Raw genomic sequence first — 25,634 nt, 5'->3', positions numbered from 1 at the left:
TTTTTTTAAGATTTTATTTATTTATTTGAGAGAGCTACAGTGAGGGAGAGGGAAAGACAGAAAGAAAGGTCTTTCTTCCGCTGGTTCACTCCCAAAATGGCAACAACAGCCAGAGCTGGGCTGATCTGAAGCCAGGAACCAGGAGCTTCTTCTGGGTCCCCCACATGGGTTCAGGGGTCCAAGACCTTGGGCCATCTTCTACTGCTTTCCCAGGCCATAGCAGAAAGCTGGATCAGAAGAGGAGCAGCCAGGACTTGAACTGGCCTACTATGCCACGGTGCCAGCCCCCTTTTTGGTATCTAATGTTGGAAGGAGACAGCAGAGTGATACACTTGCACAACTAAATCCTCTGGAAAAGTTTAGAATCATATGTACCTCCTTGACTTCCAATATCTCCATTTTGTTGTCTCATCTGCCATGTTCACGGGATTTCTGCCTTCAGGGTTATTTGTATTTTTCCTATATTTTATATGACCTTTCAAAACTAGGATTGTACCATACTTTGAAAATTAGGAATGAATTGTGAATACCTTTGGTGCCATTTTACCAGAATGTTTTGTTTTCTAATCATGTTAACTGTGTGTTTTGATATACCCATCCTTCAACTTTTAAAATAAGTGTCTTTGGGGATACTCTAAAACCTCAACATCTGAACAGAGTTGGCTCACAAACAATTACTTTGAAAATCTTTTTGTTATAGGTTATATTTATAATACAAAATTTATTATAATACAAAATCAATTTATTAAAAAATCAACTTTCACTTTATTGGTCCTTATTGTGAAACACATGTGTTTAAAGGTCATATGGAGTTAATAACCCAACTGTACACAAGGTTGTGGACGTGTGCGGGGTCTGGCCGCTGTAGGACACTCATGATCAGTGTATGTCACCGAGCCCAATGTGGAAGGCAGGGGGCCATGTGCATTTACTATGGCCACGTCTTCCAGAAAGGCTGCAGGTGTCCACATGTGGTATTCTACCTGCTGATCAAATAAAAATGCTGAAGCCAGAAACCTCTCCTCCATTCCTTACCTTTGTTCTTACATGAATCCAAAGGTCAACTGAATAGTGTTCCCTCTCTTCCCATAATGTGCAGCTTTCTTACAAGGAAGAAGCCCAGATAACTTTCACAGTAATGCTTTAGGATCCTATCAGTTAGTGCAGCAATTTTCACAACAGACTGTTTAATTCACAACTGCTAATGAAGAGAGAAAATGGTGTAATTCTCCCTTCCCATATGCTGTTGATAAATGGCAGAAGGGGCCTTCCTGGTGTGGCTTGAAGAGTAAAGGTTTGTCAGATGCATTCCAGTGAACCTAAAACCTAAAACACGTGTCACTGTGTCACCGAGCAGAGGTCTTGACACTTGACGTCGGCCTGGCCTATGGATGGTTGATTTTTTCCCTCCATTTTTCAAAATCAAAATGGTTTTAATAGGTTTTATTAGAAAATCAAAACTTTACTTTTGAAAGGAATAGAATATAGAAAAACATAAAGCAAGAAGTAATAAATACAGAAAAAGCCTATCATACAAAATTCTCACTGTCAAAATATCCCTCTAGACCTTTTCTCTGCCTATGTGTACAATATTATCAACAGAATTATGCCATAATTGGTTTTAGTACCATTGCTATTCTATTCTGCAGTCTCCCAATACACATCACCATATCAATGAATATAGAGCTACATCATCATTTTTATTGGCTGTATAGATTCTATAGAGGTTTACCAGGATTTATTATTACAAATACTGTTATAAAACAGACATCCTTATACACTTGTTGCAAATGTCTTTTAAAAACTGCTTTATTAACTATTGGGAAAATACAGAAGAAGGCTTAAAATGTGCATAAATATAATGTGTTGCCTTGTTCATGCCACTGTTTCCATGTTCTGTTTCATGTCTTCTTTTTGGTCTTTTGCAGAGTAAGACTTATCCCGTTCCATTTTTCACTTGCTGCTGTTTAGAAGTTAGGCACTGTGTTTCTGTTCTGTTACTAGTTACCCTAGCACTCTCAACATCCATTCTTAGTCTAAAATTAATATATTGACACTACGCTCCTTCAAAAGCCTTTGGATAACTTTAGCTTCAGTCACTCTCTTCCAACACTGCTGTATTTAACTTCATCTTGGTTTTCTGTAACCCACAGTTAGACATGGACTCAGTATTCGATACTACGATCCTTGTCTGGATTTATCTGTGTGCTCACTCATTCTCTTCAACACGTGAACCTTTCCTCGGAGTCACTTCTCTCCTTTCTAGTATACGTCCTTCAGAATTCCCTTGTGTGAGGGCCTCTTCATGGTACGCTATTTTGTGCTTTTCTGAAAATGTCTTGTTTTTCCTTCCTTTTCTGGAAAATCACTTAAAAAGGTGCCATCTAGGCCGGCGCCGCGGCTCACTAGGCTAATCCTCCGCCTAGCGGCGCCGGCACACCGGGTTCTAGTCCCGGTCAGGGCGCCGGATTCTGTCCCGGTTGCCCCTCTTCCAGGCCAGCTCTCTGCTGTGGCCAGGGAGTGCAGTGGAGGATGGCCCAGGGGCTTGGGCCCTGCACCCCATGGGAGACCAGGAAAAGCACCTGGATCCTGGCTCCTGCCATCGGATCAGCGTGGTGCGCCAGCTGCAGCGGCGGCCATTGGAGGGTGAACCAACGGCAAAGGAAGACCTTTCTCTCTGTCTCTCTCTCTCACTGTCCACTCTGCCTGTCAAAAATTAAAAAAAAAAAAAAAGGTGCCATCTGCCTTCTTTAACCCTGCTCATTTTAAGTGGACAATTAAAATGGTTTTTAGGGAGTTTGCAGAGTTGCGCAGCCATCAGTGCCATCTAACTTTAGAACATTTCTATCAGCCCCAAAAGAAAATCCTGTGCCCAGTGGCAGTCCGTACCCACTCCTACACACGGCCTCACCAATCTCTATTCTGTGTATCAGTTTGCTTTTCTGGACATCTCCTATAAGTGGAACCATACACTGCGTGGTCATCTGCGTCCGGCTTCTTTTTTCTTTGCATAGTTTTTTTTTTAACTTTTATTTAATGAATATAAATTTCCAAAGTACAGCTTATGGATTACAATGGCTTCCCCCCCCCATAACTTCCCTCCCACCCACAACCCTCCCCTTTCCCGTTCCCTCTCCCCTTCCATTCACATCACGATTCATTTTCAATTCTCTTTATATACAGAAGATCAGTTTAGCATATATTTAGTAAAGATTTCAACAATTTTCACCCACATAGAAACACAAAGTGAAAAATACTGTTTGAGTACTAGTTATAGCATTAAATCACAACGTACAGCACATTAAGGACAGAGATCCTACATGAGGAGTAAGTGCACAGTGACTCCTGTTGTTGACTTAATAAATTGACACTCTTGTTTATGGCATCAGTAATCACCCTAGGCTCTAGTCATGAGCTGCCAAGGCTATGGAAGCCTTTTGGGTTCACCGACTCTGATCATATTCAGACAAAGTTGTAGTCAGAGTGGAAGTTCTATCCTCCCTTCAGAGAAAAGTACCTCCTTCTTTGATGTCCTGTTCTTTCCACTGGGATCTCACTCGCGGAGATCTTTCATTTAGGTGTTGTTTTTTTTTTTTTTTTTTTTGCCAGAGTATCTTGGCTTTCCATGCCTGAAATACTCTTATGGGCTTTTCAGCCGGATCCGCATGTCTTAAGGGTTGATTCTGAGGTGCATAGTTTTTTGAAATTCATCCTGCTTTAGGACTTCACTACCTCTTATTTCCAGATAATATTCAAATGCATAAGTACATCACATTTTCTTTAGTCATCTACCCGTTGATGGACATCTGGGTAGTTTCCCCACTGAGGCTGCTATGAATAATCTTGCTGTGAACATTCTCAACTAAATCTCTGTGTGGACATGCCTTTCCATGTCTCTTGAGTCGATGGTGAAGAATGTAATTACTGGGTCGTGTGATCGATCTCTTAACGATTTAAGAAGCTGCCAAACTTTTTCCAAAGGGACTGCATCATGTTATGTTTCCCTCCCCAGTTAGGAAAAACTCAGGTTTCTCTACATCCTTACCAACAGTGCTGTCCGTATTTGACTATAATCTTTCTTCTAAGTGTGAGGTGGTTTTAATGTGCATTTGCCTAATAATGCAATTGAGCCTTTTTTTTTTTTCAGGAGCTTATTGGCCATTCATATGGCGGTTTTTGTGTAAGATATCCATTCCAATCCTTTCTTGAAAGGGGATTTTGCCTGGCATACAATTCCAAGTCTGTACCTGGCAGATGCTAGTCTGTTTTCTTATTGGAGTCCATTGCCTCTGTTGAGGAAATAGCTGTTGGTCTGATCATCATTTCTTTCTAGATAACCTGTTTTTTCTCCCTGTCTGCTATTCAGAATTCCTCTTTGTTTTTGGTGTTTTAGTTTCCTTCTGATGCGGCTAAATATTAATTTCTATTGATCTTGGGGCCGGTGCTGTGGCTCAGTGAGTTAAAACCCTGGCCTGAAGCGCCAGCATCCCATATGGGTGCCGGTTCTAGTCCTGGCTGCTCCTCTTCTGATCTTGCTCTCTGCTATGGCCTGGGAGAGCAGTTGAGGATGGCCCAAGTCCTTGGGCCCCTGCACCCACATGGGAGACCCGGAAGAAGCTCCTGGTTCCTGGCTTTGGATCAGAGCAGCTCCAGCTATTGTGGCCATCTGGGGAGTGAACCAGCAAATGGAAGACCTCTCTCTCTGTCTCTGCCTCTCTCTGTAACTCTGTCTTTCAAATAAATAAAATAAATATTTTAAAAAATTTCTATGGATCTATGTATTTGTTTGCTTATCCTATTTAGGGTTTCTTAGTTTTCTGAACTTGAGAAAACAAGTCTTCCATCCATTCTCAGTCATTATTTCATCACTCACTTTCTTTTTTCACTCTCCTCTCTTCTTTCTAAAAATGTGCTGAGATGTCTTATATCTGAACACTCTAACCTACATGTCACTCAACATTTCTTTCATATTTTCCTCTGTAGCTTTCTTTTTTTTTAATTTTTTTTTATTTTTTTATTTTTTTGACAGGCAGAGTGGACAGTGAGAGAGAGAGACAGAGAGAAAGGTCTTCCTTTGCCGTTGGTTCACCCTCCAATGGCCGCCGCGGCTGGCGCGCTGCGGCCGGCGCACCGCGCTGATCCCATGGCAGGAGCCAGGAGCCAGGTGCTTTTCCTGGTCTCCCATGGGGTGCAGGGCCCAAGCACCTGGGCCATCCTCCACTGCACTCCCTGGCCACAGCAGAGAGCTGGCCTGGAAGAGGGGCAACCGGGACAGAATCTGGCGCCCCAACCGGGACTAGAACCCGGTGTGCCGGCGCCGCTAGGCGGAGGATTAGCCTAGTGAGCCGCGGCGCCGGCCTCCTCTGTAGCTTTCCATATAATATCATATCTATTTTCCAGCTTGCTAATTCTCTGTTTGGCTGTATAACCTGCCATTTACCCCACTATTAGCTGTTAGAGTAGGTGAAAAACAGACCTCTAAGGGTGTTCTCATTCTAATCTCCCGAATCTGTGAGTCTGTTGCCTTACATGGCACAAAGGAACCGCATGGGTATGACTGGAGTTAAGGACCCTGACATGGGAGTATTGGCCTGAATTATCCAGGTGGGAACAGCCTAACCAAAAGAGCTTTGAAGTGAAAGAGAGAGACACAGGAATGGATAGAGAGATGAAATCGAAGGAGGAGCAGTTCAGAGTGTGAGAGGGATGGGACTTGACCTGCATCGCTGGCTTTGCAGATGTAGGAACGGAGATGGCCACAAGCCTGGGGATACAGGTGGCCTCTGGGAGCGGAGACAGACCCTCAGCTAGCAGGCAGCAAGGAATGGGGGACCTCAGTCATACAACCACAAAGAAGTGAATTCCTCCAACAACCCCAGTGAACAAGGAAATGGATCTCTCCCTACAGCCTGTAGAAAGGACCCTAGCCTCGCCAACACCTTGATTTTAGCCTCGGGAGACCTGTGTTGTACTTGACCTGAAGAACACTTGGGTAATAAATGTGTATTGTTTTAAGCTGCTATGGTAATTTATTACAGCAACAATAACAAAATGAATGCAGCTTTTAAATTTTAGCTATTTTTTATATCCAGGAGTTCCGTTTGGCTCTTTTTCAAATGTGCTATTCCTGTTTATAGTTTCCTGTTTAATATATTTTCAGTCATTAAAAAAAAAAAAAAAACCTTCACTGCTTGTGAACACTTGTATCCCATATGGGCACTGCTTTGAGCCCTGGCTGCTCCACCTCCCATCCAGCTCCTGGGAAAGCAGCAGATGGTCCAAGTGCTTTGGCTCCTGCACACACGTGGGAGACCCGGAAGAAGCTCCTGGCTCCTGGCTTCAGCCTGGCCCAGACTTGACTGTTGTGACCATTTGAGAAGTGAGTCAATGAATGGAAGATTCATTCTCTCGCTCTCACTCTCACTCTCGCTTTGCTCCTCCTCTTTCTCCTCCTCCTTTTTCTGTACCTCTGACCTTCAAATTAATAAATAAATCCTTCAATACAGTAAAAACATTTTATGATATGCATCTGAAAATTCACTCTCTGGGATCTTTGCTGGTCTCGTTCTGTGTTTTTTTTGTTTCTGCTGGCTTTTGCTCACAGAGCTTTAAAAAAATTTATTTATTTACTTGAGAGAGTTACAGACAGAGAGAGAAAGGTCTTCCATCTGCTGGTTCACTCCCCAAATGGCCACAACAGCCAGAGCCGGGCAGGTCCGAAGGCAGGTGCCAGGAGCTTCCTCTGGGTCTCCCACATGGGTGCAGGAGTCCAAGCACTTGGGCCATCTTCTGCTGATTTCCCAGGTGCATTAGCAGGGATCTGGATAGGAAGTGGAGCAGCCAGGACTGAAGTGGCACCCATTTGGGTTGCTGGCACCACAGGCCTTGGCTTTACCCACTATGCCACAACAGCAGCCCCTTTTTTCCACTTCTGAGTGTGAGCTTGTGTATACTGGAAGTTCATTGTTGTGTTCTGTAAGAACTAAGTGGAAGACTTGTGAGTCTAGATTTGTGTTTGGAAAATAAGCATTTGCTTCCATCAGGTGCCACCTGGGACTTCCTGGGACCACCTAAAAATATATTTTCCACTTGAGGCTTTTTCAAATTGCATGATGTGGCCTGTAATGTGAGTGAATATTAACTAGTAATATAAACTTGGTGAATTAAGAATTTTGGAAAAAAGGCTATTTTCCCTATTCAGGGCCAAGCTGGATAGAACAAATTAGCTACTTTGACAGGTTATCTCTTGTTTTTCTGTACACGGAGGGTAGCCCTATGGCCTCCCAGATGTGTGTAGGAACTTCCTGTTGTCCTTTCTACCTTGGGAGTGTGGGCTTCCCCCGCTCAGTGCACCATCCAAACAGAAGCTCAGGAATACCAACTCAGTCCATTGGTGCCTCTCGTTAAGATCCGGATTCTAATTTTCACTCTACATTTTGTTTGACCCTGAGGATTTTCTAGAGTCTTTCTGGTCCAGTCATGTCTTTTAAAATGTTTTTTTGTACTCTCAAAAGCAGAAATGCCTGATTCTTTCTATTGGAGGAATTCTTTTTTTGTAGATTAAAAGTATGCAAATGTAAAAGGCTGATGCACGTACCCATATACAAAAGTTTATTTTCCATTCAATGACATAAAACAGGAAAACATTCCATGAATCCCAAGCATTTGCTGAATTACTTTTAGACTTGTCTCTAACACCCATGAAAGGAGTTGCAAATGTGGTCTGTCTAGACATAGACGAAATTTACAAAGGGAACAATAATCTCCCCAAATCAAATCACATCATGTTTGCAAGTGGTAAATTAGGAGTTCAGGAAAGGCAGAGCAACTTAAATCTGGGTATGCCACACTCTGGCTTCGAGAGTGTCTGAGGCTGGTCCATTGCCTATAAAATCCTTAAAGTAGCCCACGTGAGCCTGCAGGCTCTGGCCCCACCTCTTCTGCACACTCTCCTCCTAGTTCACTAGCCTGGTCTCTGCTCCCCACATGCACTGAAATCCTGCCCTTATTCATTTATTTGACAGGCAGAGAGACAAGGCGAGAGAGAGGTCTTCCATCTACTGGTTCACTTCCTTAAATGCCCACAATGGCAAGGGCTGGGCCAGGCTGAAGTCAGGAGCTTGGAACTCCATCCAGGCTTACCATATGGGTGGCAGGGCCCCAAGGACTTGGGCCATCTTCTGCTGCTTTGCTTGGCACATTAGCAAGGTGCTTGATCTAAAATGCAGCAGCCGGGACTCCAATCAACGCTGATATGTGGGATGCAGGCATTGCAGATGGCAGCGTAACACATTGCTCCATAATGCTGGCCCCTCACATGTGACTTTAAAAATTTTTTTTAATTTTTATTTGAAGGGCAGAGTTATAGAAAGAGAGGGAGAGACAGAAAAAGAGATCTTTCATCTGATGATTCACTCCCCAGATGGCTGCAACAGCCAGAGCTGGGCCAGGCCAGAGCCAGGAGCCAGGAGCTTCTTCATCCAGGTCTCCCACAGAGGAGAATTTGAGCCACCTTCCACTAATATTCTCAGGCCATTCGCAGGGAGCCGAATCAGAAGCAGAGCAGCTGGGACAGAAACCAGTGCCCATGTGAGATGCCAGTGTGGCAAGCAGCAGCTTTACCCGATACACCACAATGCAGGCCACATCATGGGACTTTTTAAGAGAGGTTTTGTTTTTTTTTTTTTTAAAATAAGATTTTATTTATTTATTTGAGAAGTAGAGTTACAGACAGTAAGAGGGAGAGACAGAGAAAAAGGTCTTCCATCCACTGGTTCACTCCCCAAAAGGCTGTCAATCCGAAGCCAGGAGCCAGGAGCTTCTTCTGGGTCTTCCATGTGGGTGCAGGGGCCCAAGAACTTGGGCCATCTTCTACCGCTATCCCAGGGCACAGCAGAGAGCTGGATTGGAAGAGGAGCAGCCGGGACTAGAACCGGTGCCCATATGGGATGCCAGCACTGCAGGTGGAGGATTAAGCTACTGCGCCATGGCTTCAGCCCCAAGAGAGGTTTTCAATCTTCCCTCTCCCTCCCCCTCCTCCTCTTCCCCCCTCCCCCACTTCCCCCTCACCCTCTTTCTCTCCCTCTCTTTCTCTCTCTCTCTCTCTCTCTCTCTCTCACACACACACACACATACATACACACACACAGAGAGAGAGAGAGAGAGACCCACTCAGCATCTAGGGACAAGGACTAAGTACCTATACCTGAGTGTATATGGCCTACCCTAAAGAAAGCTGGAGAATAAGGAGAGAATGCACACAAACTGTTTTAAGAAAACATTCTAGGGACCAGCTCTGTGGTCCAGCAGGTTAAAGCCACAGCCTGCATCCCATAGGAGTGCCAGTTTGAGTCCTGACTGCTCCACTGCCAGTCCAGCTACCTGCTAGTGCACCTGGGAAAGCAACAGAAGATGGCCCAAGTGCTTGAACCCCTGTACCCATGGGGGAGACCCAGAAGAAGCTCCTGGCTCCTGGCTTCAGCCTGGCCCAGCCCTGGCCATTGTGGCCATTTGGGGAGTGAACCAGCAGATGAAAGATATCTCTCTCTCTCCCACCTTCTCTTTGTAACTCTGCCTTTCAAATAAATAAATAAATCTTAAAAAAAAAAGAGTAAAAAAAATTCCATTCTTTTTCACCATGGCACTTTTCACAATGGTACCATCTCATGTCTGCCTCCTCCACCATCCCTAGAACTGCGTTCTCTCACTGCCATGTGCAGGCTCCTAGCTTGGTATCTGGCCCCTTGTCAGTCTGTATTGACTATTGCCAGTCAATAACCTTAGAAATCGCAAGTGGGGAAACAAGAAAACAAAACAGGAAAGACCAAAGAAGTTTGAATGACTTATAATTCAATTATTATTGAGGAAATACAGAGGTTTTCTTTATTCTGCGCAAGTGTCATGAGATGATAAATTCTTAGGAGGAGCCCACGCTGGGGGAGATGGGAGACGTGCTCCTTGTCCAGCCCACCTGTTTAAGTTGGCTGCCATCTTGGTTAGAGAGCCGTGGTTGGGACCACCAAGGACGTTTGTGGAATCTCTTTTCACTTGGGCGAGGTTCTTGATGTCCCACCAGGAGGCAGTAGGGAGGAACTCTGGTTTTTCCCTTCCTGCAGGTTGATGGGAAGCTTTGCCCCCACACCCTGCATTTTGGGCTGGCTTTGACTTAGTGATCTATCAGTTCACTCTGGGTTTGATAATGATCCCCGGGGGTGTGCTTCCCTGCTGCATTCTAAACAGTCCCCTCTTCTCCCATCAGCTATCAGAGCAACACCGCTTCTGCCGTCCTTGAGACAATTACCAACATTCAACCCAAAGAGAGTGGCGGCGGAGTGGGGGAGACACGGGAAGCCATTGTGTACAGGCTCTCCGAGGACATGCTGAGCAAGCTGCCTCCCGATTACGTTCCCCACGAGGTAAGCCAGCGATGCCCTGCGTGCCCAGCCTCCAGGGCAGCTCCGGGGTTCTCGTGGCTGCACACCACCCTGGGGCAGCGCGTCCCAGGCCCGCCCTCCCCTTGTCAGGTCTTCTGTTCCTTACTGCTTCCCAAGCATCAGCACAGTATGATTCCCCCTTCCTCTGTCCCCTCCGCATTCCCTTCCTTCTCTACTTCCCTCCCATCACCTTCTCCTGTGCTTTCTTGCACCTTTGGACTCCTCAGAGTGTCCTTGGATACCCAGATGTCTTGACCTTCGAGGCCAGAAACCTCTCCCTGCTTCTCTGACCCCAGCCCGCTCTGGCCAAGCTGCTGACTTACATTTTGTTTTCGTCTCCTCTCCACTGCCACACTTTTCATTCCCTTGGCCTCTTAGTCGGGTAATAGGAAAGCAAGCCACTTAAATGACTCCATAGGCCAGAATGAATGGCAATTCTTTCCTATCTGTTTAACCTCCTAGGTGTTAGCTTGTCTACTAAATCAGCTTTTCTTATTTTTTTTTTATCCCAAGATCCCTTTACAAAATGATTGGGGATGCTGGGTACTTGAGGCAGTGATTAAGACACTGCTTGGGACCCTTACATGCCCTATCAGAGTATCTGGGTTCAAGTCCTGGTTCTGCTTCTGATTGCAGCTTCCTGCTAATTCACACTCTGGAAACTTGGGCACCTGTCACCCATGTGGGAGACTTAGATTTAGTTTTGGGGTCCTATCTTTGACATGGCCCAGCTCTAGCTGTTGTGAGCACTTGGAGAGTGAACCAACAGAATCTCTCTCTCTCTCTCTCTCTCTCTGTCTTTGTCTCTGTCTCTCTGCCTTTCAAGTAAAAATAAATAAATAGAAATTTTAAAATGGTTGAGTATCCCAAATGACTTTTGTTTATATCTGTTGATTTGATATTTAGTATATTATAAATTTAAACAGATATTTTAATTTAAAACATTTAAAAATAATTATCAATTTATTTAAAAAAACAGTAATAAACCTTTGACATATTAACATAAATGACATTTTTATTTCTTAAAGAAATATATTTTTCAAGACAAAATATTCATTGAAAAGAATGGGATTGTTTTACATTTTTGCAGGTCTCTTTAGTGTCTGGCTTATTGAAGTCAGCTGTATTCTCATATCTGCTTCTGCATTCAGTCTGTTAGAATGTCACAGGCTGTGATCTGTGATAACTAATGGAGCACCTAAAAGGAGATCTGTAGAAGTGAAATGGACACTTTGAGGAGCAATGGCTTGAACAGCCCTTGTTTTGACTGTCAAGGACAGTTGTTTGTTTTTCTGTTTTTTTCTTAGTGGAGAATGGGACTGGGAATGGGAGAGAGAGGAGGGAGTGGGGTGTGAGCAGGGGTGGGAGGGTGAGTATGACGGGAAGAATCACTGCATTCCTAAAGCGGCACTTACGAAATTTGTACTCGTTAAGTAAACAGTTTCTTTGGGGATCAAAAATGATATCACAGGTTGTGTAGCCCCTGGGAAAGCTCATTCCATGTTCCTGGGAGACTAGGAGCAAGAAGCCAGATAGTGCCTTAGTGTTCCTCTGAGAGAGTCAACCTTGCGGCCCACACCTGCGAGCCTCCCGAGGTTCCAGGCCACACTGTGAGAAGCGCTGCTCCAAGTGCATTTTCCACCGCGGTAAAATGTCTGAATTGTCCCGAAGGCTCTGTGGAGCGGCCCTCAACTTTGTCTTCTTCTTCTTCACAAAAAAAGACGGGTTACATCTTCTCGCCATCCCAGGCCTCCCCCTCCTGCTCTCCAGCCTGGTGGTCAGAGCTTCACCCGAGTCCTGGGGACAGAGAGGCCGAGTCAAGTTTAGCTCTTCCACACAAAAATCAGAGGCTGGCGCCCTCATGCAGGTGCAGCCGGCCCTGTGTCCACCCTGTTCTGCATCCCCAAGCCTCAGCTAGCAGCTCAAGCTATCGGACCACAGGCCTGCCTCCTGCAGCTGGAACAGGGAGAGGTCTGTTTTGCGACCTGGGGGTTCTAGCTCCCCTGCTCCTTACTTCTCTAGGGGACCACAGAAACGCTGTATTTGGCTGGGTAAAAGAAACGCTAGTCTAATCATTCATTAGTACATTTCAACACCTTGCTGTGATCACTATGAAAAACAGTGAAGTGTCTGTTGTTGATTATGGGGTAGATTAACCTGTGTAGGAAATTTTGTTTGAGTATGTTAGTAAACTGTTTCTCATCGCTGAAGTAACCTATTCACCACTTAAAAACATCAGAGAAAACATAATTTTCTATGATGCTTCTCTGTTGCTTCCTTTTAAAAACTTGTTCACAAGTTAATTCTCCCTCAAAGCTTCCATGCTGACCGGTTGTATACCAGTTTCTACAATTTTCAACCAGCAGTGTTGGTGATAGGGTGTCCTTTAATGAAGATGCTGAAAGTAGATAGGCGACCTGTTTACTCAGTCGATTTGGAACTGACTGAAAGGAGTAGAACAGTTATCAGAGAAGGTGTTTATCAATGCTTGTCTACCAGTCTGGAGTTTCCCAAGCACTACACTAAGAATGGGGTTGCCATCAGATAGTAGCTGGTTGGTGATTTTGAGCACTTGGTGCATGCTGCGCTCTGCCCTAAGGGCCTGCACACATTATGTCGCTAAAGTCTTTAGGACAGTACCAATAGAAATCAGCCTAAGCAAGAGGACAAGAATTTGCACACTAAGTGATCCAATTCTAGAACTTGCAATGTGCTGTTTGAACTGTGGGTGCCTCCAGCAATAAAAATGTGTCCTTGCCTCTGAAACAATTTTTTTTATATATTTGACAGGTAGATTTATTTGACAGATATAGATAGTGTGAGAGAGAGAGAGAGATAAAGGTCTTCCTTCCAATGGTTCACCCCCCAAATGGCTGTTCCGAAGCCGGGAGCCAGGTGCTTCTTTCTGGTCTCCCATGGGGTGCAGGAGCCCAAGCACCTGGGTTATCCTCCACTGCACTCCTGGGCCACAGCAGAGAGCTGGACTGGAGGAGGAGCAACCGGGTCTAGAACCTGGTGCCCATATGGGATGCCAGCACCGCAGGCGGAGGATTAACCAAGGGAGCCACAGCACTGGCCCCGGCCCCCAATTTTTTTTTTTTTTTTTTTTTTTTTTTTTGTGACAGGCAGAGTGGACAGTGAGAGAGAGAGACACAGAGAGAAAGGTCTTCCTTTACCGTTGGTTCGCCCTCCAATGGCCGCTGCGGCCGGCGCGCTGCAGCTGGCGCACTGTGCTGATCCGATGGCAGGAGCCAGGTGCTTCTCCTGGTCTCCCATGCGGGTGCAGGGCCCAAGCACTTGGGCCATCCTCCACTGCACTCCCTGGCCACAGCAGAGAGCTGGCCTGGAAGAGGGGCAACTGGGACAGAATCCGGTGCCCCAACCGGGACTAGAACCCGGTGTGCTGGCGCTGCAAGGCGGAGGATTAGCCTATTGAGCCGCGGCGCCGGCTCCAATTTTCGTTTTTATTGTGTACATAGGTAACAGGATCTTTGGTCAAGATGTTGAGGCCTGTGGCTGCATGTAGGAACAGTTATAGTAGGAGGAAGAAATACATTTTATATTAATAAAATACTATACTTTGTACTATACTATACTATACTATCTATGTGTCTACTTTCAATGGCTAATTGTGTGTGCTCTTCAGAAGACAGATGAGGCAGGATACCAGTCTTGAGAGAATTTAAAAAGCTAGCACATGGAAGTGAGATAAGACTTACTGCAGGTGACTGGAGCCCTGGGTTGGTATTACCAAAGGGAAGTGTTAAGACCTGTTGATAGTTTGAACTCCCCAGGCTTGGTCGGGGCCAATTCACTGAGAAGACCTTCGTTGTGGCAATAATCCAGCAGACACTGAGTGCCAGGGATGTCCCTAACTGCATTCCCGTGAAGGGAGGAGTTTGTACTAAGAAGCATGTAAAACGTCTTCCTGTTCCCAAGTTGCTTACTGTGCACTGTCCTTTATTTTATGCAAGAGATGCGCTACTTAAAAAGTGGCAATAAAGTGAATTTTGTAAGTCAAAATATAATTATGCCATGGACTTCCATGGTAAAAATGAATCTACATTACTGAAGAAGAGGTTATGTGGTCTGAGAAATATAATGAAAGTCTATACAAGCCATAATATTATTAATAAAAGGACAATTTTAGGTTAGAACAATAATCCTACTCAAAATAAAATCAGTACTAAAATTACATTTTCTAGAGTCTAAGTTTCTCAGAAGCATGTCTCTCTCTCAAGTAAAGTTGTCTTTTAAAACTCTGTTGCTTAGACAAGGCACTTTGTGTGGGCCTGCTAGCAATCTAAGGTACCTGGGTCATTGACTGGACACTGTGGTCAATGCCAGGGCTTAATTTCCCACTCATGGGGTCGCCACAGTATTTCCATAATTTCGCTTTCCCTTGTGGATGAATTTCCACAGAGTAGTCATGCTTTAAAATAAAAATGCAGATTGTTCAGCCCCAGGAGGTTGAAGGGATTGGCAGAGAAATGAGAGCAAGGCAAAACTGTAGGCTGCAGAAATGTGGGCTGCAGAAATGTGGGCTGTGGATCCCAGGGTTCAAGGAGAGCACCTGCGGGTTGCGTCGTTTGTGTGGCTGGGTGAGGGACCTCCACTGGCATGTCTGGCTGTGATGTTGATACTGTTTGCTCCACCTGCTTGGGTCGTCCCATGGAAGGGCCTGTTCCCTTCCATGTCCCTGCTGCCTTGGAGTTCCTCACCCTTCATCTCTCATTCACTGGAAATGACCCAGCTGCCACAAAACAGAGGTGTATGTTGGGGAGAGGAAATCTCTGTGCCATGCTGGAGGCCAGTTCTGTAAAATGAGGATTGCCCAGATACCCCTGAAGCCGTCTCTGACACCTGTCCCTCAGGTTGGCACAATGAGTGTGTTGGGAGGAGAGCCCTGTAGCTGCTGGCTTCCTGGGGACTCTGTACTGCCACATCACCCTATGTTCACCTCCACTCACGCATCTGCCCCCACCACTCCTCTTCTTTCTTTTTCTTAAAGATTTATTTATTTATTTGAAAGGCAGAATTACAGAGGGAGAGAGAGAGAGACAGACAGACAGACAGAGAGATCTTCCATTCACTGGTTTCATTCCCCAGATGGCTGCAATGGCCAGAGCTGGGCTGATCCAAAGCCAGGAGCCCAGAGCTTCCTCCAGGTCTCCCACATGGGTGCCGGGGCCAAAGCACTTGGGCCATCTTTCATTGCTTTCCCAAGTGTGTTAGCAGGGAGCTGGATCAGAAGTGGAGCAGCCAGGACTCAAACTGGCACCCATATGGGTTGCTGGTGCTTCAAGCAGTGGCTTTACCCACTAGGCCACAGCGCTGGTCCAATCCCTCTTCTAATGCCTCTTCCATCTTGGCCAGCAAAAAGTTCAAAGCCCTTTCGTAGTCCCTGCTGGGCTGTGTAGTCAGTCTTTGCTTGGACACATGCCACTAAATTGATATGTCGATGTGTATTGGCTTATTTTCCAATAATTGTTATAAATTTTTCATTCCCACAAGCAGAGTCTTTTATATTGATCTCTACAGAATGCTCAGTAAGTGACACACCAAAGGGGCAAATGACATGTGCTTGCTGGCTCTCCCATGGAGTCAGACATTTTCGTTGATTAGATTAGAGAAAGCTCTCTTTAGCCAGCATAGCCAAGGCCACAATGATCTTAGGAAACCAGAGTTAATCATATTCACTGGTAACTGCTCTGTAAAGATTTTGGCTGTATTAACTTTTTGTAACATTTCTAATAACAACTCTGTGAACATAATGAAAAACTATATTCCACTGTACTCTTATGAAAGGTAGATTGCAAAAGAATATTTAACTGACATTTAGTACTTAATCATTTGAAAGAGGAAAAAAAGGTACAATTTTATTTCAGCTTTTTAAAGCACATTTCCAATTATCGACTAAGTACAATCAGTAGGAAATAAAAATCATTTTAGTTGAACAGTAGTTTTTGAAGCCCAGAAAATGGGGAATTTAATGGCAAGTTTGGTTCTGCAAGAGATATTTTAGAGTTCATTTGGGCTGGCAGAGATACATCCAGAGGAAGTAAAAGAACTTAGAATGGAGAGGTTACTGGAAGAGAAAGGACAGCCAATTAAAAAAAAAAAAGTGTCTCTCCTCTCTCTCTCTCTCTCTTTCTTTTTCTCTCTCTGCCTTTCAGATAAAGAAGTATTTTTCAGAAGTCCCTTTGCTGTATTGTATGTTTTAGGTGAAAGCTCGTTTGATAAAGATGGGGCACCTAAACTCAATGAACATATTCCTTAGACAAGAAATCGACAGAATGCAAAAAGTCATCTCCATCCTTCGCAATAGCCTGAGTGACCTGAAATTGGCCATCGAAGGGACGATCATCATGAGCGAGGTGAGCTGTTGTGACCCCAGCAGTCCAGTTCTGCTTTTGTTGATGTTTCCGGGTCCCATATTTTACCCTCGTCCTCCTCAGAACCTGCGAGACGCACTGGACAACATGTACGACGCACGCATACCCCAGCTCTGGAAGAGAGTGTCCTGGGATTCGTCCACCCTGGGCTTCTGGTTTACGGAACTCTTGGAGAGAAACGCCCAGTTTTCTACTTGGATATTTGAGGGGAGGCCGAACGTGTTTTGGATGACTGGTTTCTTTAATCCCCAAGGTACGTGCTCATGGGAGAGGGACGCAGGCAAAGTCCATGGCTAGTGGATGGCAGTTTTGCGTGCTTGATGGACACTGTATGGGGCAGCTGGCAAGTGCAGGAAGTAACCTCTCAGAGGCTGCATTTATTTTACCAATTCCATCTGAATGTGTCCTATCTTATTCCCTCAGTAATAGGGTGGCAGACCCCTCCCTCTTTCTTGTCACCCACTTTTGCAAACCATCAGTCTGAGTTATGAAAAGAGGGGGAAAAAGATTTCCCTCAAAGTTTGGTATTTAAATGTTTGTTAAAATAGCAGCAATGAAGCATTGAAAGTTGCAGAAATGGTTTCTTAGAGTTGGGAAATGAGACCATTTTGAAAAACTATAAGGTAGCAACAAAAAAATAGTGAGCTTTGAGTGTCCCCCCCTTTTTTTTAAATTTTAAAATGTATTTTATTTATTTGAAAGGCAGAGAAACAGAGAGACAGAAGGATCTTCCATCTGCTGATTCACTCCTTAAATTCCTTCAACAGCCATGGTTGGGCCAAGCTGAAGCTTGCAACTGCCAGGTCTCCCATGTGGGTGGCAGGGACCCAAACCGGAGCCATTACCTGCTGCCTTCCAGGGTGCACATTAGCAGGAAGCTGGAGACAGGAGCATAGAGCCAAGACTCAAACTCAGGTGCTCCCAAGCACCCCCTTAACTACTAGGACAAATGCCCACCATACACACAGATTTTTTTTTTTTTTTTGCCTTGAATGAGTGCTTTCTAATTCTGCTTCATGTATTGTTTCATTTTAGAAATGTTTACTGAGAAAATTACTGGCTCAACATCATAGAGTTCATAAGGTTCAGAAACATGATGCTTTTTTTTCTTACTATCATACGGATAGTTTTGTTTCAAATAATTCTTAGTCAAAATGAAGAGATGTTGGATTTCTTACAGTTCAGCACCTCATAGCTCCATTGGTAATACAATTTGAGGAATGTCCACGCTTACATTTAGGTCATGCATCATCCCATTTAGGGTGAATTATTGCTGATCACAGCCATATGGTTGGATCTCCAAAAATAATGCTTAATAAAGGGAGCCATAGACCTGTGGTGTTAGAAGTCAGGACGGTGCCTACCCTTAGGGGAAGGGTAGGGATTAGGACTTGTGGGGCCTGGAATGGTCTACCTGCTGACCCAGCTACTGGGTACAAGGCTATATTCTCTTGGTGAACATTCACAGAGCCATGTGCTTATGGTTTGTGTGGTTTTCTTTTATAAACAATAACTCCGTAAATACTATAATTTAAAAGCATACATTTAACTGTACTCTGTGCAGTCTTTCACTTCATGAATTTTCCAATGCTTTAATTTCTTTTTTTAAAGATTTATTTTGGCCTGCGCCGCGGCTCACTAGGCTAATCCTCCGCCTAGCAGCGCCGGCACACCGGGTTCTAGTCCTGGTTGGGGTGCCGGATTCTGTCCCGGTTGCCCCTCTTCCAGGCCAGCCCTCTGCTGTGGCCAGGGAGTGCAGTGGAGGATGGCCCAGGTGCTTGGGCCCTGCACCCCATGGGAGACCAGGAAAAGCACCTGGCTCCTGGCTCCTGCCATCGGATCAGCACGGTGCGCCAGCCGCTGCGCGCCAGCCGCGGCGGCCATTGGAGGGTGAACCAACGGCAAAGGAAGACCTTTCTCTCTGTCTCTCTCTCTCTCACTGTCCACTCTGCCTGTCAAAAAAAAAAAAAAAAAGATTTATTTTATTTATTTGAAAAACAGAGTTACAGAGAGAAGTAGAGCCAGAGAGAGAGAGAGAGAGAGAGAGAGAGAGAGAGAGAGAAAGGTCTTTCATCTGCTGGTTCACTCCCCAAATGACAGCAACGGCCAGAGCTGAGCTGATCTGAAGCCAAGAGCCAGGAGCTTCTTCCAGGTCTCCCATGTGGGCACAAGGGCCCAAGGACTTGAGCTATCTTCTACTGCTTTCCCAGGCCATGGCAGAGAGCTGGATCGGAAATGGAGCAGCTGGGACCCGAACCAGTATGGGATGCCAGCACTACAGGCAGCAGCTTTAACCCACTGCGCCACAGAGCCAGCCCCCAATGCTTTAATTTCTTAATGGTGGTTTCTGCAAGCATATCAAATCATCCACAATATACCACTATGTCAGAAGCCTGTAGATTTGTGAAAGGCAGCCCCTAAATATCACTTCTCTGTTTTTCCCCAATAATTTCTATCAAATTTGGGGAGAAAAAAATTTTACTGTGGTTCTCAGATTTCACTGACAATTCTCTTTTCCTCCTTGTGAGTGCCCGACTTGAGTACATTGTCACCGGGTAATTCCTCGATGGGGAGCCTGAAGACCGAGCATCCACCTTAATAAGGGTTGCTTGGCCACCTTCCATTTGCCAGCCGCTGGGCTAGAGCTTTCAGTAGAGACGTTTGAGGCCTGACTGCTGCCCGGAAGGAGCCCATGATCTGGTTGGAAGGAAAGAAGCAGCAGTAACCTTAACAGGACGTGACCAGTGCCCACCTGTGAGAACCACCTGCCTCTGCAGGACAGGTCAGGGCTTGGGGCTTGGGAAGAGCTCCACACGGAGGCAGTAGGAAAGGTTGCAAAGGCTGGGCTACAAAAAGAGGGCATTCCAGGCAGAGGTCTGAGCCTACACAAGGTGCGTCCAGGGGGGGGGGGTGGTCAGAGCTGAGGAAGCCAGGGTGAGGAAGGTCTTCCAGCAGAGCTTACAGAAGCAATGGGGACTCCTCAGAGGTCAGATGATAATCCCAGGAGGAGGAGGTGGAGGGTAGACTAGAACAAGGAGACTCTTACCAGGTCCAGGGAGGGGACCTTGGGCTCTTCACCAGGTGCAGAGGAGGGGGTATATTTGATTGAGAAAGCCAGGAGAGGCAGTGGTGTAGGCTGAAGACCAAGGAGCATTGAAGAGGGACAGGTGGGCAGAAAGGCAGGGAGTGCTGGCTGTGTCAGACAGCTTAGGACACATGCAGGTGTAGAGATGCGCTGGCAGATGGAGTTCAGGACAGTTGCAAGGACCAGTGGTTTTAAAATCTAGGAGGTTGTTGAGTGCATTTTTGATATTGAGAAACCAAGGGTGTGGGCGGTTCATCCTTGGCTTCCCACAGACACAAATGACTAAGTCGTCTCACACATCACAACACACAGTTTTGTTCAGTGATTTTTTTTTTCCATTAAAAATAGAAAGCCAAGACACTGTAGCAAAAAGAATGTCCTCCATGAAGGATCTCTGTGAGAGAGACCCCAGTGGAAAGAAGGGGCCACCAAAGAAGGATGTACTTTTCTCTGAAGGGAGAAGAGAATTTCCACTTCGCTTATGGCCTTGGCTAAATACTGACAGAGATTGTGGATTCAAAAGGCTTCCATAGCCTAGGGAGCTCATGATAAGAGCCTTGGGTGATGACTAACATCATACATAAGAGTGTTAATTGTTAAATCAACAACAGGAGTCACTATGCACTTACTCCCCATGCAGGACCTCTGTCCTCAATGAATTGTATTATGAGAATTAACTGTAAAACTTGTTCTCAAACAGTTGTGTGTGTGTGTGTGTGTGTGTGTACAAATTGTTGAAATCTTTACCTAGTATAGAGTTGGTCTCTGTGTATAAAGCTAATTGAAGATGAATCTTAATGGAGAATGGAAAAGGGAGGAGGTGGGATGAGAGCGGGGGTGGGAGGGTGGGTATGGTGGGAAGACTCACTATATTCCTAAAGTTGTACTTATAAAATTTGTACTCTTTAAATAAAAGGTTTCTTTGGGAGAAAAAAAAATGTAACTCAAATCGTGCAGTGTTAACGCTTTGAACTAATCTCTGTTAACGAGGTGATCTTTGATTGTTAGTATTTGAATTAATATGAGCTAATATTTTATTGTTATGAACAACTCTGTATTTGCTAATATTTGTTAAGAAATGTTACCGGAAGTGGGCATTTGGCACAACAGCTAAGAAACTACTTGGGATGCCCACATTCTGTATCAGAGTGCAAGGTTTCAGGTCCCCCCTCCCCTTGCAGTTCCAGCCTCCTGCTGATGTGCACCCTGAGAGGCGGTGATGAGGCGTGGTTGCCATCCACATGGGAGACCAGACTGAGTTCTCAGTTTCCGGATCGGTCCTGACCCAACCCTGGCTGTTGCAAGCTCTTGGGGGAGTGAACCGGTGGGAGATCTCTCTTTCCCTATTTCTGCTATTTCTGCCTTTAAAATAAAATACATAAATAAAAGTCTTAAAAATATAAACACAGATGTAAAAACAAAAAGAAATGTCACCAACCAGAATAATATGGAAATACATACACATGCATGCCTGCATTTCAGCTGAATTTTCCTCACCTCACTGGTTAATAATGTCGATCCCTTCTCTTCTTCATTTGTCTTCAAGTCCAATTTTGCTTCTTTCTCTCGTGACTCTCTAGGTCTTGGAAAGCCCAGAGCCATTCAAGCATCTTTCCTTTTACACACACATGTGTGCACATGCACACACTCCCTTATCGATGGTCGCTTTCTCGTGGTTGCATAGAAAACTGGAAGTCAACTCTTCTTGCACACTAATGACGTCTCTCTTGCTTCTCCTTCTCTTGACATGAGGGAAAGATTCCTTCCTGGTCCACATCATTCAGCCAAACCTGGAAAACTTGAAGATCACAGCAACCTATGCACAATCGCAGGCAGTGCACAAACAGGTGAAGTCCCTGCCGGCTGGAAGCCTGCTCAGCCGCTCTTTCACATCAACAATCAGGAATGTCCCTCCTGAGTCTTATGTCCCATCTAGATCCCTTCAGTGATTTTCCTTTTGGTCCAAAACACTTAAGTAACTGATTTAAACACACACACACACACACACACAGGAAAACATAATGCAGATTGTAAAAAGGCCCACAGTCTCATCACGAATATGCTTAGTCAGAATCGCTAAGCAGACTGTAAGAGAGTGTTTTCTTCATCTGTGACTTAATTGCTGGCATCTTGCAGTGTAATATGGCATCTGATTCTGTTTGGCGTGTTTCCCATCATGCCTCGGATGACTGCTCCCTGGCCTTTGTGACTTTGAGGCCCATGCTACGGCAGTGTCCAGCTCCTGCTGTTTGCAGCGCTGCTCATTTGCATCATGGGTGGCCTGCTATTTTCTGTCATATTTGAAGAGGCTGAGTCAGTCGCCATGGAGCTCATCTGGTATTTTCAGGCCCCTTCACGATCATTTCTGCAGCAGTTGACGAGCTCAACGAGGGGGCGATTAGATCTGATTATTGAAATGGTCGAGCTTCCTGCATCCATGACCCTGTAACATTTGTTCAATGGCACAGCTTTTCTTGGAGCATGGACTTGCCTCCCAGTGGAATCCTCAGGCCAGGAGAACCTGTGTGCTCTCCTGAGTTTTCCCAGCAGTCATTGCTGTACATATTCACCCACGGTTTAAGGCTGTGCTTTTCAGGATTCTCAAGAAATTGTTGGGGTCGCTTTTGCCTACATGTGAACCTTTTCAGGGCGTTATGGACACATGATTTATATACTGGTGCATGAGCTTGTGTGTGTGTGTGTGTGTGTGTGTAGATGTGTTTAAACCCAATGAATATGGGTTGTAATGGGCCTGACTTAAGCCAGGGTGTTGACTGCCTTTGGGAACTTTTTTTTAACCTAGAATAATTTTATTTAAGGTACACAAATTTCATGCATTTCATATATACAAATTTAAGAATTTAATAATTCTTCCTACCCTACCCCCCATCCATATTCCCACCTTTCTTTCTCCTCTCTCTCCTATTCTCATTCTTATTTTTTTACTAAGATCTATTTTCAATCAACTTTATATGCATAAGATTAACCCTACACTAAGTAAAGAGTTCAACAAATACTATATTAAAAAAACTATTCAACAGTCCAAACAAGGGCTATTCAAAATCATTACATCTCAATGTATCAATTTCACTTCTATAGATTACCTTTTAGCATAGATTACTTGCCACAGATCAGAGAGAACATATGGTATTTGTTTTTAGGGGACTAGCTTATTTCACTAAGTATAGTGTTTTCCAGTTGCAACCATTTTTTTGTAAATGACATGATTTCATGTTTTTTTTTACCACTGTGTAGTATTCCATGGTGTACATACACCATAATTTCTTTATCCAGTCTTCAGTTAATAGACATCTGAGTTGATTCCATATGTTAACTATTGTGCATTGAGTTGCAATAAACATGGGGATACAGACAACTCTTTAATAGCCTGATTTTATTTCCCTTGGGTAAATCCCCAGGAATGGGGTGGCTGGTTCAATATGGCAGGTCTGTATCCAGGTTTCTGAGGTCTCTCCATGCTGTCTTCCACTGTGGCTGTACCAGTTTACATTCCCCCCAACAGTGGATTAGGGTACCTTTTTTCCCCCACATCCTCCCCAACATTTTTGTTTGTTGATTTCTGTATGAAAGTCATTCTAACTGGGGTGGGCCGAAACCGCTTTGTGGTTTTGATTTGCATTTCCCTGGTGGCTACTGATCTGGGAACCCCTTAATTGATGGCCAGGCTTTGCCATCTGATGCTGGGCATGCCTCACAGGTGCTGCTAATGACACGGAAGCAAAGCTTGAGTGTGCTCCCTAGGTCTCACACCTCTGCGTTAGATTGAACCATGCTACAGCATCATTTAGTTAACTCAATCTTGAACTTAATGCCATTTACCAGCCAAGCTTCCCTAGTTTTTTTTTCCTGTTCTTTTTCTCTCAGCGTCTTGACAAGCCATGCTGGTCTGTTGCAGCAGCTATCAATGACGACTAATGACTCCCTCACATAAATCAGGATTGTTCTGTTGGAGGGGATATGGCTGAATCAAGGAGATGGATAATTTTTGCCCTGTTCTCTTGTGTCTCTGTGAAATCATCTTGCCCTGTGTTTGTTTTCAGGGCAGAATCATCAACTGGCTGCAGGTTCTGAGCTTGTTCTGAGGGTGGATCTAAAAGCCTGCCATTTGTTGAGGTGGAAAAATGCACCTAGGGTTAACAGAATTTCAGCGTTGGAAGGGACTGAGTGATATCTTATAATCCAGTAGCTACTCTAAACATGCCCCAGTGCAAGTGTTTGCCAAACCAGAGCTGCCCCTAATGTCTACAGGAGTCTCAGTTTGAGTAATAGCTCTAACCTGCCCTGTCCCCAAATCACAGAACTGTGGAGGGCTGTGGACAGCTTAGTCACACCTCTGAGTAAATCACAACCCACCATGCCTGCCTTGTGTGTGAAGGATTTTATGCCCTGGCCTTAGTCATAGCCATGCCTCTTGTAATTCTAGTCTCTGCACATGGATGCCTTGCTTGCCAACCACCCAGTCCCTTGCAGTCTGGCCAGCCTCCATCGCTGTACTGAAACTGTTCTCTACAGGGCTGCCATACCTAATAGCCCCTTTCCTTTGACTCCCTTCCCTTTGACTATAGCCAGGATGCCATTCCTGGAAACTCTTTCATACTTTGGCTTCCATCCATGCCCTTTCTTGGTTCTCTTCCTGCCTCTGGGCACACATTGTGGGCTCTTCTCAGGCAAGTTCTATTCTTGTTCTCGGCGCCATCATTGATGACCTCAGTCATTCTCACAGATGCGGCCATTCATCTCTACCCATGAAGGAGCAGTGGAGAATTCTGGTTCCTCACTTCCAACTGCCAGCGTGGGATACTCCCTCCTTCTGTGAATCTCACCAATGCCATGATCTAGTCCTTCTCCTCCCAAACTGTCCTCATCGTGATTCTGCTGTACTCATATTTGCCTGTGCACCATTCTCCAGATCACCCAAACTCTTACGATTAGTTTCCTCGTGACCTAAGAGCTTGGAAGAAGCAAACCAGGAAAGTATAGGTCATGGAAGACAAAGAAAATAGAGGAGAGTAAATAGGGTCAGGTGCTGTGGGGGTCAGGTAAGATGGGCCCCGAGTGGTCAGGTGGATTTATCAAGAGGGAGACTGTGGGCAAGAGAAGTCTCAGTGGGGCAGGTGGGGAGGTGGAGGAGGCAGAGTTCAGAGTCAGTGAGAAAAACAAGGAAATGAAGACACAAAGTGAGTATGGACAATGTGAATCATTCCCTCCAGAAATTTGACTTTGAAGAGGAGAAGAAATTAGAGGAGGAAAAGTAAGAAGAAACTGTTTTCTTTCTTTCTCTTTTAATGATAAAAGAGGCTTGAGCCTGCTCCAGTATTGGTGAGAAGGACCATCAGAGAGGGGGTTAAAGAGGTAGGAGGTGACCAAGTTGGCACTCACAAGTGGAGAGGTGTGCTCCAGGGAGGAGGGGGAGCACTTCACCTGTTGTACTGAGAGTTAATAAGGAAGAGGACAGATGATAAGGATGAGCAGAGATGCTCAGAGCAGAAGGCGGCAGTGGTGCACTGGTGGTGCTGAGAAGTTAAGGGCGATTGCAGTTGATGCTTCTACTGTCTGTTAGATTGGGTTGATGCACAGGAATAATATTTAGGGTTTTGGAATTTAAAAGAATCCTGATTGTTAGCTTGAAATGTTTCACCTACGTGTACAAATAAACATAAGCAATGTTTACACCAAAGCATTGTGACAATTATTAAGCAG

At 45.0% G+C, this 25,634-nt stretch overlaps 1 protein-coding gene across 3 annotated transcripts in view; it reads left to right on the top strand.

The window, feature by feature from the left end:
- DNAH8 (dynein axonemal heavy chain 8) overlaps positions 1-25,634 on the top strand; it is a 336,932-nt gene that overhangs the window by 299,819 nt on the left and 11,479 nt on the right. For all 3 annotated transcript variants that reach the window (XM_089333967.1, XM_089333968.1, XM_051854776.3), the window contains 3 exons: positions 10,259-10,415; positions 16,658-16,810; positions 16,892-17,081. In XM_089333967.1, coding sequence (XP_089190093.1) covers positions 10,259-10,415; positions 16,658-16,810; positions 16,892-17,081 — 500 coding nt within the window. The remainder of the gene's footprint in view (positions 1-10,258; positions 10,416-16,657; positions 16,811-16,891; positions 17,082-25,634) is intronic.

Source organism: Oryctolagus cuniculus, chromosome 5, assembly GCF_051225735.1.
Source record: "Oryctolagus cuniculus isolate XC-2025 breed Fujian yellow rabbit chromosome 5, ASM5122573v1, whole genome shotgun sequence".
NCBI classification, from domain to species: Eukaryota; Metazoa; Chordata; class Mammalia; order Lagomorpha; family Leporidae; genus Oryctolagus; species Oryctolagus cuniculus.
This window is presented reverse-complemented; position numbering and strand designations above follow the sequence as displayed.